The sequence below is a fragment of the Pocillopora damicornis genome, chromosome 5 (genome assembly GCF_964200805.1).
Source record: "Pocillopora damicornis chromosome 5, jaPocDami1.2, whole genome shotgun sequence".
Classification (NCBI taxonomy): Eukaryota; Metazoa; Cnidaria; class Anthozoa; order Scleractinia; family Pocilloporidae; genus Pocillopora; species Pocillopora damicornis.
In genome coordinates this window covers 6,297,508-6,311,293 of record NC_142674.1, presented here as the reverse complement: position 1 = coordinate 6,311,293, position 13,786 = coordinate 6,297,508, and the positions used below count along the sequence as shown (strand labels likewise).

Here is a 13,786-nt window from a genome sequence, read left to right as displayed (position 1 = left end):
AAGAAGAGTTTGTCAATGGGGTTCCATCGTGAAAGACCGCTTGAGGCGAAATAAACACAAAAGCTTTATTAAGTGTTTTTTTTCCCAGGCTATCGTATACAATATCACGATTTTCATGTCACGTACTGTCATCCTTCATTGCAGAGTTACCAGAAAGCATTAATTTCCGTGAGTATCCTATCAACATAGCTTTCTAGAGTTATACTCAAAATTTTGTTCATGTCTAAGGGGTTTTTGCAGTAAAAATTTAAATCAGCTAACATGGCTAAGAAGCTCTCTTTTGAATGGACGATGCAAACAAGCACTTCTTTCTTTCTTTCTGACATTACTCAGAGGTCATTCAAAAAATGAATAGGCAAGCTTATTGAAGCAAAAATAATTAACGAGTTAACGAAGCGTCACATTAAAATGTATCCATTTGTCTGTATCATAACCGAGTAATAAAGAGGTGTAAATTGTAACGTAGAGGTACTACCTAGCAGGACTAAGGTACTAATACAGCTGTCTACGTCGATTAACTAATAGTAATAAGAGCCTGATAGTTTTCAGAAAGTAACAGCATTATTATTGTCGATATTTCGTTTCATATACGCTTAAGTGATTTTTTGTGATAAATAGCGCCTTTGTTCAGTGTTACAAGAGCTAAGTTCATAAAGAGTACAATAAAGTAGACAATAATTGACTCATGAAAAAATGAAATCATTTGCGGGGGCTATAAACAAACAGAACGCTGGAGGAAGTAATTGAATAAAACAATGTACTTCAAACCAAATGTTTTTGGTCGTTTTAGACCCTTTTAATTATGCAGCTGAAGTAACGCAGTTTTACGCTTCTGATTTGCAGTATAAAAGCCAAGTACCAAAATGACTACAAACTTACTATCTTCTGCATAGGAAGTTTTCTAGGTTTTCAAGTTAATACTATCGATAATCGACTTTAATTGGCAACACGCTTAGTGTAGCATAACTCGTAAGGATATTGCACGACTGTCAGGAATTATTACATCGCGTTAAATTACTACAGAGCAAAACAGCTTTATACTGAGGAAAAATACATCAAAAGTGGTTAAGCAAAATGTGTCTCCGTAGAATAGATAGGTGATTAGAACTTTCTTCGTACTGACGATTTACAAGCATCACTTTTTTTCGCGTAAGCTATCGCAGAGAGCGTTTCTACTTTGACCACTGAAGTGAAAAATTATAACTTTGGCTTTACATGAGAAATACGCCCATGGTTTTGCGTCATAATCGAGCTCACTGATTTGAGTTCTCAGAGAAAAAGCTGAAAAAAGCAACACATTCTGCAAGTCATGCAGAAAGTATTTTGATTTTGTGCTACGCTAGGCGTAAGGCCTATAATAGCGAGATAAGGATGGCAGACCTGAAATATTTTAGGCAAAAGATGAAAAGTTTTAAATAATCTTTGATTCTGCACATCAGAAGTGTAAACTGCGTTATTTCAGTGTGCCCTTTTTTTAAACTCCTCTCCTGGCAACACTGACAAAGGCGCGTTTTTATCCAACAAAAAACTTAAGCGTATATGAAACAAATATCATTGTTCTGTGACGGTTTGCTAGCTCCGGAAGTTGATGTCCTTTTTGTACTATTTTTGCTTCAATAAGCTTGCCTATTCATTTCTGAATGACATCTGAGTAATGTCAGAAAGAGACAAGAGCTTGTCAGCATTATCCATTCAAAAGAGAGGCACGTAAGCTAGCTTCTTAGCCATGTTAGCTGAATTACAGCTTGTTTCTATAAAGAAAAGACCTTGTTCATGTAACAGCATTTTGAGTTTCATTTCTGTAGAGCTTTGTTGCCAAATGATGCTTTTTGTTCACTGAACAGTGGAAGGTAACAATGTGGGAACATGCATGGTCATTACGCAAGATAGTCAGGAACTCAGTAAAAAATCGCATAAAAATGCCACAGAGCAAAACAGCTCTATTTTGAGAGGAAATCACTAATAATTGGTGAGCAGAAGTGTCTTCGTGGGAAAAATAGACGAGCACAACTTTCCCTCAGTTAACAATTGACAACCAACACTTTTTACGCGTAAACAACTGACGAGCAGTCACGATAGTCAGAAATTACTAAATCACGTAAACAAAATGATTATGAGATCACATACTGTTACCCCCCACTGCCCAGTGAATAGAAAGCATCGCTGGAATGACTTTGGTATTAGCAGAGCTCTGCAGAAATGAAACTCAAAATGATGTTCACGTACTAGTCTTTTTTTTTTTTTTTTTTTTTTAATTTATGAGCCTGTCTTTTGCATGGAGCGTGCGGACAAGCTCTTCTTTCTTCTGACATTACTTAGAGGTCACTCCAAAACGAATGGGCAAGCTTATTGAAGCAAAAATAGTACAAAAAGAGACATCAACCTCTGGAGCTAATGAACTGTCACATAAATAATGAATTCCTTTGTCGGTGTTCTAATGGAATACTACGTTATAACTTAGAGACGCTATTTACAAGATCAGCATAGCTTTAATGTCGATTAATAATTGGCATCTGGAAATCTAACAGTTTTCAAAAGCAACATAGCATCATTATTTCCAAACAGTATGCGAGTTTATCACAGAACAATGATATTTGTTTCAGATACACTTAAGTTTTTTTTTTGGATAAAAAACGCGCCTTTGTTCAGTGTTGGAAGGAGGAGAGTTAAAAAAGGGCACAATAACAGTCTACAATAATTGATTAAAAAAAAGAAAACAAAAGAAAACCATTATTTGTGGGGGTTGTCAAAAAACAGAACACTTCAGGAAGTAATTAGATAAAACACTCTACTTTAGCCCAAACCCCTTTAAAATTATTTTAGACGTCTTTATGCAGCTGAAATGACGCAGTTTACACCTCTAATGTGCAGAATCAAAAGCCAAGTGATTATAAGCCAAAGGTTATTCAAACCTTGTCATCTTTTGGCTGAAATATTTCAGGTCTGCCATCCGTATTTCGCTATTATAGGCCTTACGCCCAGCATAGCATAACATCAAAATACTTTTTGAATGACTTGCAAAGTATATTGCTTTCTTCAGTGTTTTATCTGAGCACTCAAATCAGTGAGATCGAAAATATTATTCAGGAAGTTTTGGGTTTCTTTCAAAGATTCTAGCCGTTTCTTATATGGGTTGATTTTAAACGATTTATGACGTAAAGCCATCATGATGGGCGTGTTGTTGCCTATGTTAAGCCGAAAAGTAGAAACGTTCTCTGCGATTGTTTACGCCAAAAAAGTGATACTTGTCAATCGTTAGTACGAAAAAAGTTCTAATCGCCTATCTATCCTACTATTGATGTTTTTTCTTCAATATATAGCTGTTTTGCTCTTTGGTAATTTAACGTGGTGTAGTAATTCCTGACTATCGTGCGCAGTGATTATGAGATCACGTACCGCTACCCTTCGTTGCCCGGTGACCAGAAAGTATGATTGGAAAGAGTTTCGTATTAGCAAAGCTCTCAAGAAATGAAACTCAAAACGCTGTTCATGTACAAGGCTTTTTTTGCGCGGAAATAATTTTAACTCAGCTAATATGGCTAAGAAGCTAACTCAGAACCCTGATGCCAACAAGCACTTGTTTCTTTCTGATAATACCTAGAAGTCATTCAGAAATGAATGGGCAAGCTTACTGAAGCAAAAATAATACAAAAAAGGACATCAACCTCCGGAGCTAACGAACTGTTACATATAAAATGAATTCCTTTGTTGGTGTCTTAATGGAATACTAAATTATAACTTAGAGGCCCCATTTGGCATGATCAGCATAGCTTTAATATGGATTAACAACTGGCATCGGGAAATCTAACAGTTTTCAAAAGCAACATACCATCATTATTTTCAGACAGTATACGACTTTGGTACAGAAAAATGATATTCACTACATATACGTTTAAGTGATTTTTCTGAAGAGCTTTCGTTCAGTGTTACAAGAAGAGAGTTTGCAAAGATTACAATAGCAGTTGACAATAACTGAGTTAAAAACAAAAAAAAAACAATTCTATGCGGGGGCTAACAACACACAGAGTACTTCGGGAAGTAATTGAATAAAACCGCACTACTTCAGACCAAATGTTAAAGTCGTTTTAAACCTCATTATTCAGCTGAAATAACGCAGTCTTATGCTTCTGATTTGCAGGATAAAAGTACGAAGATGACTCCAAAATTACTATCTTTTGCTTAAGAATTTTAGGTTTTCAAGTTAATAGTATCCATAATCGACTATTATTGGCAATACGCCTAATGTAGCATAACTTGTAACACTTGTTGCATGACGAGTTGTTAAGAGCATTGTTTTTTGTCAGTATATTATCCGAGTAGGCAGTAAGATTGCAAATTTTATTTCAGAAGTTGCGAGTTTCTTTCAAGATTTAATCAATCACGATTTATGATTCACAACAATGGACGTGTTGCTTCCTAGCGTCAAATCAATTGTTTACACAAAAAAAGTGTTGGTTGTCAATTGTTGATAGAAAGAAAGTTCTGCTCGTCAATCTTTTCTACGACAGAATACTTCAGGAAGTTATTAATATATCACTCTACTTCAGACCAAATGCTTTCAGTCGTTTTAAAACCTTTTTATGCAGTTGAAATAACGCAGTTTTACGTCTCTGATTTGCAGGATAAAACTTGCAAATCTTTTGCCAAAATTATATTAGGTCTGCAAATTAATGCCATCCGTAATTGGCATTGGCATTACGCCTAGTGTAGCATAACTTTAACACTTGTTGCATGACTTGTAAAGTTAGCTGTTTTTTTTTTGTCAGTCTTTTATCTGAGTAGGCAAGTCAGTAAACTTGTAAATTTTATCTAGGAAATTGTGAGTTTATTTTAATATTTAACTGTTTGAATAAAGTTATGACCAAAAACCACAAGTGTGTTGCTTTCTAACGCAAAAGCACAGTTATATTTCTAAATTTCATTGGTCAAAATAAAAACACTTTCAGTATTTCTTTAAGGAAAGAAAAAATGATGCTTTCAAATTGTGAAGGCGAAGAAAGTTCTGTTTGATTGTCTTTCATGCTAAGGTACTTCTGCCCACCAATATTTTAGCCTTGTGGCGTATTATTTACTCACTCAGATGTTAATTTTTATAAGCTTAACCAGGTGCAACGTAAATTGAACAACTTTTTACAAATTTTGTGTTTATTTCAATGAAATTTCAGTTTTTTTTTATTCCAAAGTTTATAGATTTACCAGTAGTATGCAAAAATCAAAGGTTGCATTTCAGTTTCTTTTCGCGGGCCTTAATTATAGCTTTGAATCCCTGTGTAAAATTTGCAACGTATATACCGTTCTTTGTACGTCAGGAAGTTCTTTAAGACTTAATGGACCTTGCAGACTGGCGTCGAGAAACCGACGCTGTTCCTTCAATTGCTGTCACACATAATCAATCATTAAATCAGACCCCAACAATGAATTCATTTTTTTTATCATTTGAGTGAACTATTGCACATTCGTGCAGAACCATTTCTTGTGACTGTCTAACCTGCTCTAGGGGGAGGTATCGGTCTTGGTCGAGCGAACCCAACCCGACCCAAGTGTCCCTCGCTTTTTCACTCCGCTGCGATTACCGTGCTTGGTTTTACTAACTAAACCCCTGTGACCGTCGAGCCCGGCCAGGGGCCTGAGAATGAATTATTCGTTTGTTGGATTCCGTCAGTAACTAGTCAGTATTTATCGCCTGGCGTCGAGGGGGGAGGGGGGAGGGACCATATGGGTTTCAGCGGAAAAGGAGGAGGGATCAATCGTCTCTAACAAAGTTTGAAGCGGGAATATTTTCAGCCAATGAAGAAAGGTTGGAGAAACCATTGAAATACTACAGAACCTTGTTGGGGTATTAGATAAGTTTTATTGGGACACAACCAAATATCCTCTTTACCTTAGAGCGTGACCCATTGCTGTTCAATTCTATAACTCAAGATAATAGCTTTTCAAGAGTCTCTAAATCTCCCTCTCTCTCCCCCCCCCCCCCCCCTTCTCCTACCAGCGGCAGGTTAAATTTTAAGTGTAACCAGGCAGCCTTACTGTTGACAGCACTCAGGCTCTTGTTAAACCGTAACATCAAGGGAATTTAATTTTAGAAGTTTAGTCATTTTGCCAGCATTATGCTCGATGTTCTGACTATAACATTATACCCAAAATAATGCCGGCATAATTAATCTGACCCTACCCACGACCTGCACTTTTCGCGTTGCCTCTCTTTCTTTTCCAAAGATAGGGTCTTCACCGTTGCAGAAAGGATAATTTTTGGGTTCTGATATTCCCCCTTGTTGTAATATGTTGTGATTTCTTTGCTCTACACCGCAGCATCACGGTGCATATTTTCCACACTGTCATCTAAACTTCTCCTATGAACACATTTTGTGAAGAAGAAAAGACCAATTTAATTTGAACAAATAGGAGAAAATATTATTCCCCTTACATGGAAAACGCATGCAAAGGTATTTTTTTCAGATTTTTAATGAACAGTCTATCGCTCAAGGTTTCATGATCGATGGGAATGATAAGCTTTACACTTGGTAGCTGTGCTTCGTGACCATTGGTTCAAATCTTATGATTTTGCCGGTTGTGTTTGTTTGTTTTTGGAATCTCGTTTTTATTCTGCGTTCTCTTCATTTCCTGAGGTGACTTTATTGTCCTCTGAAACATTTGAAATCACTTCTTCATCATTATCATCTTTTTTATTGTCTTGAACAAGTTTTGTGCCAGTCTCTACTTCTTCATTAGTTGAAGTAGCTTCAGTGTTCGTCACTTCACGAGTGTTTAAAGAATTAATCTCCGCGTTTTCCATTTCTTGGCTTATCAGATTATGTTCCCTTTTCTGCAAGTTTTGATTTATTTCGTCCATTTCTTCCAAAGATTGGCTGTCTAGGATCATTTCGCCATATATTTCCTGCTCTTCGTGGCGAGGTGAAGTTTCATTGTCCACCCCATCTCGTCTGTCTGTATTATCCTTCACCAGGTTTAATAGGTTTTGATTGTCAGAGGCCTTGGACACTGTTTCATTATCAAGCAGTTGTTGACAAGCTTGAAAATCTTTAGCATTTGTCTTCTCTTCTTGATTGTTTGAAATACCTTCGCTCACACTCGTACCTTGACCACTTAATCCTTTAAATTCCACTTCCACGTCTTGGATAGATGAAATTCTTCCTTTGTTTTCCACATTTCCTACGTCTGATTGACTTTTTACTTCTGTTTCTGCCTCCTTTATGTCAGCTTTCTTTTTCTTTTCCCGCCTGTAATGAGTATGTATAAATATTCCCATCAAATAATTCTCTTACAGATCTTAAGTACAACATCCAACTTTTAAAATTTAAAATCAGCGGCACTTTCCCGCCACGATTTAAATGCAGAGTTGACGTATTTCCGAACGTCTCTAATCAAAAAGTGCTCAATTATTTAGAAACTTTTTTAACGATTTGAAAGTCGAAGAATCAAATGCACACTTTGCTAATCTTTGAATACAGTTAGTTTATGGCAAGTGACAACAAGATACTAACCAGTATAGATAAACTCCTAGGCTATGGAACAGCAATATTACCGTGGCCAAACCTGCCCGTTCCATGGAACGAGCATCATGTGAGTGGATTGGTTTCCTGATCGCTTTTATGGGCCTTTTTTGAGGAATTGCAATTCTTTTATTGTTGTAGTCTCTAATAACTGGAGGTCTTCCTCTGGGGCTTTCCGCTGCTTCTTCTTCTGGGGGAAGAAACATTTTGTTACCGTGAAAATGAGCAAAAGTTACTGTCATTATCTACTTGTCTAATAAGTTTCTACAAAGAAAAGCTTCATTTCACGAAAGGAAACTTTGTGTATTACCAAATAAAGGGGTTTAGTAACTAGAATTTCCATAAATTATTTACTCAACTCTTTTAACTAACTGCGAAATAACTTCTATTTAAAAGCTATTCACCGAAGTGGAGGTGGTTAGCGATAAATATTTACCGAGCCGTAGAGCGGCGATATAGATAGCCGCTACTACCCACTGGCACTGGTAGTATATACTAAAACAGAGAGATAATATAGCACAATAAGGGTGATTTTACCCATTTATTTTAATTTCTGTACTGATTACTATATTTATGGGCGCAAATCCCGCGCGAGTTGCAAAGGATATTCGCAGTTTGAGCAGCCAGTCAGAACGCGCGCGTCAACGCTATCCACTGTGTTTGTGTACACTAATGCGTTCCATTTGCGTTTTTGGGAGAAGCTGAGCAAGTATCACCTAGCTGCAGATACTTATTCTCTCATGAATATGCATTGTTTCATTTGCGAGTTGTTATCATTTATTTAATTTCAACAGGGTAGTTTTTCGATATCTTCAACTACGTTTATTTCTGCCAGCTTTCGAGTTTCTTCTTCTCCAATTAAGAGTTCCATTGACATGGATACGCTACAGAAGTTGGTTTTTTTCCCTTAATTTTTTTTGGTTACATTTTATATCAGCTGTAGGTTATTATTTTTTATTTCAGTAGAATCACACCTCCAAACATATTTATTTGGTTAACAAATATATAAATTCGATATCATGGGATAGAACCCGCAGCATTTACCTACAGGGGTTTCTATTTAGGTTCTCTGGTGAGGCTAACTCTGAGAATAGAAAATCCCCTTTCGCGCCAACCTAGTAACCAGGGTCTTCTCTGTCACCCTGAGAACGAGGTAGTTTTTACACTTGAAATTATATGAATAACTTGGTACAATTCATTCACCTGAACAGTCCTCTCCTTCATAACCTTTCAAACAGATACACTGGAAACTGCCCGGCTCGTTTACACATGCTCTGTTCTTTGGGCAGGGATTTTCCTTACATTCATCCACATCTGTGAACAAAATGAGACAAGACCTATATACCTGTCTCCTATCCTTTAGGCTATTAAATGACATTGTGTTTAAATGAAGTGAAGTTCCACCACTTCACGTGTTTATTACGAAACCAACATAAGAGCAAGCTCCCAGTTGGCTTGTTAGTTCAGTTGGTAGAGCGCTGCACCGGTATCACAGAAAGGAGTTTTTTTAACAAGCCTTATTTTTACTACTGCTTAAGTAGTGTCCACTACTGCGAAGATCATGAAATTGTGTTTATCACTTTGCCTGTGCGTTGTTCGTTTGTTTTGAGCTTGTTCAAGTTTATAAACTTGAATGTTCGTGAAATTCTGTCAAATGTGAAAAGGAATTTAGCACAGAGAACTCCAAATTAATAAGGCACATTGGCCTAAAACGAGTCACCCTAAAAATAAGGCTGATTCCCATAACCTCATTCTCAATTCTCCCTTGTAGCTCAGAGAATTGTATGTAAAACAGACTAGCTAATGAGTATCTTTTACTTAGCCGTCATGTATATTTTTGTAATAGTATTGCAAAGAAAAGCAGTTGTTTGTCAATTCTTACACCTTTACACCTTTACACTCAGTATTCATAATCTCCATTCTGTTCTCCATGCATTTCTTAAAGTGCTAACAAGGAGAATTTGTCTAATAATCAAGAGCTTCTCGAGTTTGTGATCATTTCCTTTATTCTTGTGACCTAAATGTGTGATTCAGGGGTGATGAAGTAAGGAGAAATTAGATTTCTGTCACTCTTCGGGGTCAAAGGTTTAAAATGTATAATAAGAAGTGTATGTTGTAGCACACTTCCTTAACTTTTTTCATCGATCCTGAAACTTGAAAAGGACCTGCACCGGTATCGCAGAGGTCATGGGTTCAAATCCCGTACGGGCCTGAAATTTTTTCAGATCCTATTTACAACTACTCGTTTCAGTAGTGTTCTTAGCTGCGAGGATCTCCTAATTTCATCTTTCCACCGCAGTGCAAATATGTGAATTTTCATATATCTAAAATCTTCATTCACTTGGACGTTTATTTGGACCCAATTCATTGACCAGCTCCCAGTTGGCTTGTTAGCTCAATTGGTAGAGCGCTGCACCGGTATCGCAGAGGTCATGGGTTCAAATCCCGTACGGGCCTGAAATTTTTTCAGGTCCTATTTACAACTACTTGTTTCAGTAGTGTTCTTAGTTGCGAGGATCTCCTAAATTCAAAGCTTGCAGAATTAATAAGAAATTATGATTTGTAGGTCGGCCTACCAGTTTTACAATCCTTCCCTTCAAAACCATTCTTACAATTGCATTTGTAACTTCCAAAAGTATTGACACAAGCAGCCAACGCTCCACACGGAGAATTTTGACACTCGTCCACATCTGAAAGAGGAAATTTAAAAGCTGAAAAACTAATTATTTACAAGTACTCAGCACATTATAAGGCTCAAATATAAAAGGTTTTAGGTTTCATGCAGTGCTTACTATTTTCTTTTTTTCGGAACGTGCTTAAAATCGAAATTCTGTTCCATTTTATTAAGAGACATCAATCTCGTTTTGTAGGCATTTTAGAAAATTTCGTCTAAGCCATTCAAGTTTGTGGTTAGAAATCCGTTTTCGTCTCATTCTTTGTCTCGTTGCGTCTGTAACAAGCCAGAACGGGCAATGTAGAAGAGAACACAAAACCAAGATGTCGGACCAACAAGATATATATTTAATAAAAGAAAACCGATGTGGTCAGCGGACCACGAGGTCGTGACAATGTCACGCAATATTGTTACAGCGTCCTCACTGTTGTTACCTTCAAGGGTTTTTCTAAGTCCTTTACATCGCTCTATCTGCTCTAGGGATTGCCATTGTATCGTAAAACCCAGTTTTTGCGGGGCATGATATTATTTTTGGTTCCCTCGAAGGAATGTCCGGAGAAATAAGACAAATACATCTTACCAAAACATCCTTGACCACGAATCTCTTTAAAACCTTTTGATTTGCAAACACATTTGTACTGTCCAGGCCATACATGACCAGAGACCCATCTTGGTACACATCTTTCTGATGCTTTACAGTCCGTTTTTAAATATCTGCAAGCATTGTGGGCCCCTAAAGTGTCAATAAAACTCTTCAATAAAACCGATGAATATAAATATGGAGTTTTCATAATCGTGAAGACATAACTCTCTAGCCATAGAAGGCTGGCCACGGAGTCCATATGAATTGATTAAATTGTCGCAAACGTTTTCCCAACAGAACTAGGTAACTGTCATAACACCCTCATGTATAATAGAGCGATTTTTCGATTGAGTCTCGCGCGTAAGCCGATATTGCTTTGGTTTTCATTACTTCGCCCTGTGATTGGTTCAGAAAACTCGCACCACTTTTTTAACCAATCAGATGTAAAACTAACACCGATCACAACTTGGTTGCCCGCGTTTTCCTGCGCTTTAGGAAGTTGGTTGTTTTTCCCTTGAGTCTTTGAATGGTTTTGATTTTACGTCACTTAAGCGAAAACCGCTCTAAGGACAAAGTGATGCGAAAAGATGTATTTGACACTTTTCAGTTTGTTTATTTGTCACAATGTTAAGTGAGGGATGGTCTGAGTGCCGCGAGGGAAAATTCTCACGTCATACTCTCACTGTAACAGGGTAAACATAGGCTTATTTGAACTGATTTCGACGGTACGTTTTTCGCAACATTAAGAAATACCCCTCGGACTCCCCAAAGAAAATAGTCACTATTTTCTTGCAATAACTTGCAAGACCTGTTTGTCCTGATAGGAGTGATGTCAAGATGGGAGAGAGGTCCCCGAAAGCGCTATTAAGATGTTCGATGAGACTACCGGCATAATAGGCAGCTAGCAGTTGAAAAGGTAAAAGATTTCTGACAAAAATTTTCTTCATCTATTTTTTACTCAGTGAGAAATATAACCAGGTGATAGTCTAACCTTTTTTTTTCAATTACTTTGCATATTACCTTTCAGCCTCACTTGACTGGGACTAAACCATTCCGTTATTTGCTCTTTCAGGTCATGATAAAATGTTCTAACTTGGATTCTGTAGGGCAGCACAGTCTGTCTTTTACTGTTCCATGCATTCGAGTAACCTCTCACACGACCCTCCCACAAATAACCTTGTTTCTGCTTAAACTCCGTCAATACCACGGAATTGATACCAAACATGGCTGGGTCAGCAGGTTGATCACAGTATACGTCCAGAGTGAGGGATTTAAATGGAATTATGAAATTATAGTGGATGTCACCTCTCGCTTCCGGAGAGAAACACAGACCGTATGGGGTCCATCCACACATCAACCCAGGCACCCATCTGAGTTCTTGCTTTTTTGCAAAAGGGTTCAAATCCTCTGTAGCAACAAGTCTATTGCTTCCTCTCCCTAATCAGAGACAGATCGACTAAGTTAATTACCAAATTTAAGTCCATACAGCAACAAACTTCCGCGCGTGGGGAACGTTGTAATGGGAACCTTTTGCAAACCGCGACGGCGACGGCAACGAGGACGAGGCAAAACAAAAGATGTACTGAGCAGAACAATAGCTTAGCAAGTGCGTTTTAAAACTGTATACATTTCCTAGCCGTCCTCTGCAAAATAGCAACATGAAATCATCAAAATTTGCGTGGTCCAAGAAAGGAAACCCCAACGGCAAATTAATTAAGTTTCCGATTGGAACTCAACGCCATTCTCATACGTTATGCTGAGTTTAACTTGCGGCGCCGTAAGAGATGGTGAACACATCCAGTCAGCCGCTAAATTCCAACTTATAGTATATATTCATTTTCAAATCGACGTCTTCCTTGGCGTTGCCGTCCTAACTGCTAAAAGTCCCTAATGAGTCAGAGGCGTGCTTTTATGCTGTCAGTTAGGAATAGATTTTTCCTGGCAGATGAGATTTCCTTTGTTGTTCTATGCTCGGGACAGGACAAGAAAAACTCCTTACCTCTCTTCCTTTCAGAACCAAGCTCAAAAATATCGCTTTTACCACCATAATGTAAATTGGCCACTGTAAAAGGTTTGTAAAGCTGGCTTTTCGAGCGTTAGCCCCTCGTCAGAGCTCAAAACTTCAGCTTTGGAAACTCTTTAAGGTGGCAATTCCATCGTCATTAACTCAGTTGATTAAACCAAATTATCACGTATTACCGCTCACCGACGCAGCAATACAGTTTATTCAAAACTTACCCCGCTAAAAATAAATTAACCATCTTTCCTATTCTGCCTGCTCAAAAGAAATATTTTTTTAAACTCAGTTTGACCCATAACTGCTGGAATTTGCTGTCGTTGCAAGTTGCAGAAATTTCGCCCTTCATGTCGCGTACTTTTATGTAGAATTATTAAAACAATCTCAATGAGAATTATAAACTGGATGAATTATATTCCTGAGGAATCACTTTCAACTTACAGGTCTCTGTCTCGTCCGGTTCCTGGGCTGCAGCGGAATATCTAGCACCATTTAACAGTAAAAACTTAAGTAATATTATCCATCTTAGGTAAGACGCCATTTGCAGAAGCCATCAAATACAGAAAAACCATTATTTACGTTTTCAGTGACGTCACGCGCGCAACACGTCAAATAACAACCTCGTTCTCAGGATTCTTCCCCAATCTCCCTCAAGAAAGTACTCTTTAGAGGGAGGAGAAGAAAGAACCCTGGGAACGAGGTTGATCAAATAATATCATCGAGATTTTTTATTTATGAAAAAGATAGCGGGCGCCAAAATAAATGCTCAAATTTCACAAATATCCAACTTGCATCAATTAAAACGTGGTCACGCCCGTAAATATTTGGAAATTTGTTATCTAACGTGCAACGACACAAATGATAGTAAAGGAAATTTAAAAAGTTTCTATCGCGGCAGCTTCAAGGCAAAAATAGCTACGGAGGCTTCAAGTCGAGGAAGCTTGGTTACCACTGTTTGTACTTTAAGAGTTTTCAGGTTCCGTCGGCTGAAAGAAACAGTG

The 13,786-nt window shown here is 37.7% G+C and overlaps 1 protein-coding gene across 2 annotated transcripts; it reads right to left on the bottom strand.

The window, feature by feature from the left end:
* Positions 1–6,446: 6,446 nt before the first annotated feature.
* On the bottom strand, positions 6,447–13,353 carry LOC149044861 (uncharacterized). 2 transcript variants are annotated; one of them, XM_089206066.1, is made up of 7 exons: positions 13,227–13,353; positions 11,789–12,205; positions 10,766–10,918; positions 10,088–10,201; positions 8,715–8,825; positions 7,503–7,698; positions 6,447–7,238 (listed from the first exon to the last, which is right to left on the bottom strand). In XM_089206066.1, exons 1-7 carry the CDS (start codon positions 13,324–13,326, stop codon positions 6,599–6,601), a joined length of 1,731 nt encoding a protein of 576 aa, XP_089062192.1. In that variant the 5' UTR covers positions 13,327–13,353; the 3' UTR covers positions 6,447–6,598. The 2 variants fall into 2 exon arrangements, with proteins under 2 accessions (XP_089062192.1, XP_089062191.1); XM_089206065.1 differs by having other exon boundaries at positions 7,503–7,701; positions 13,227–13,352.
* Between the last annotated feature and the right edge of the window lie 433 nt (positions 13,354–13,786).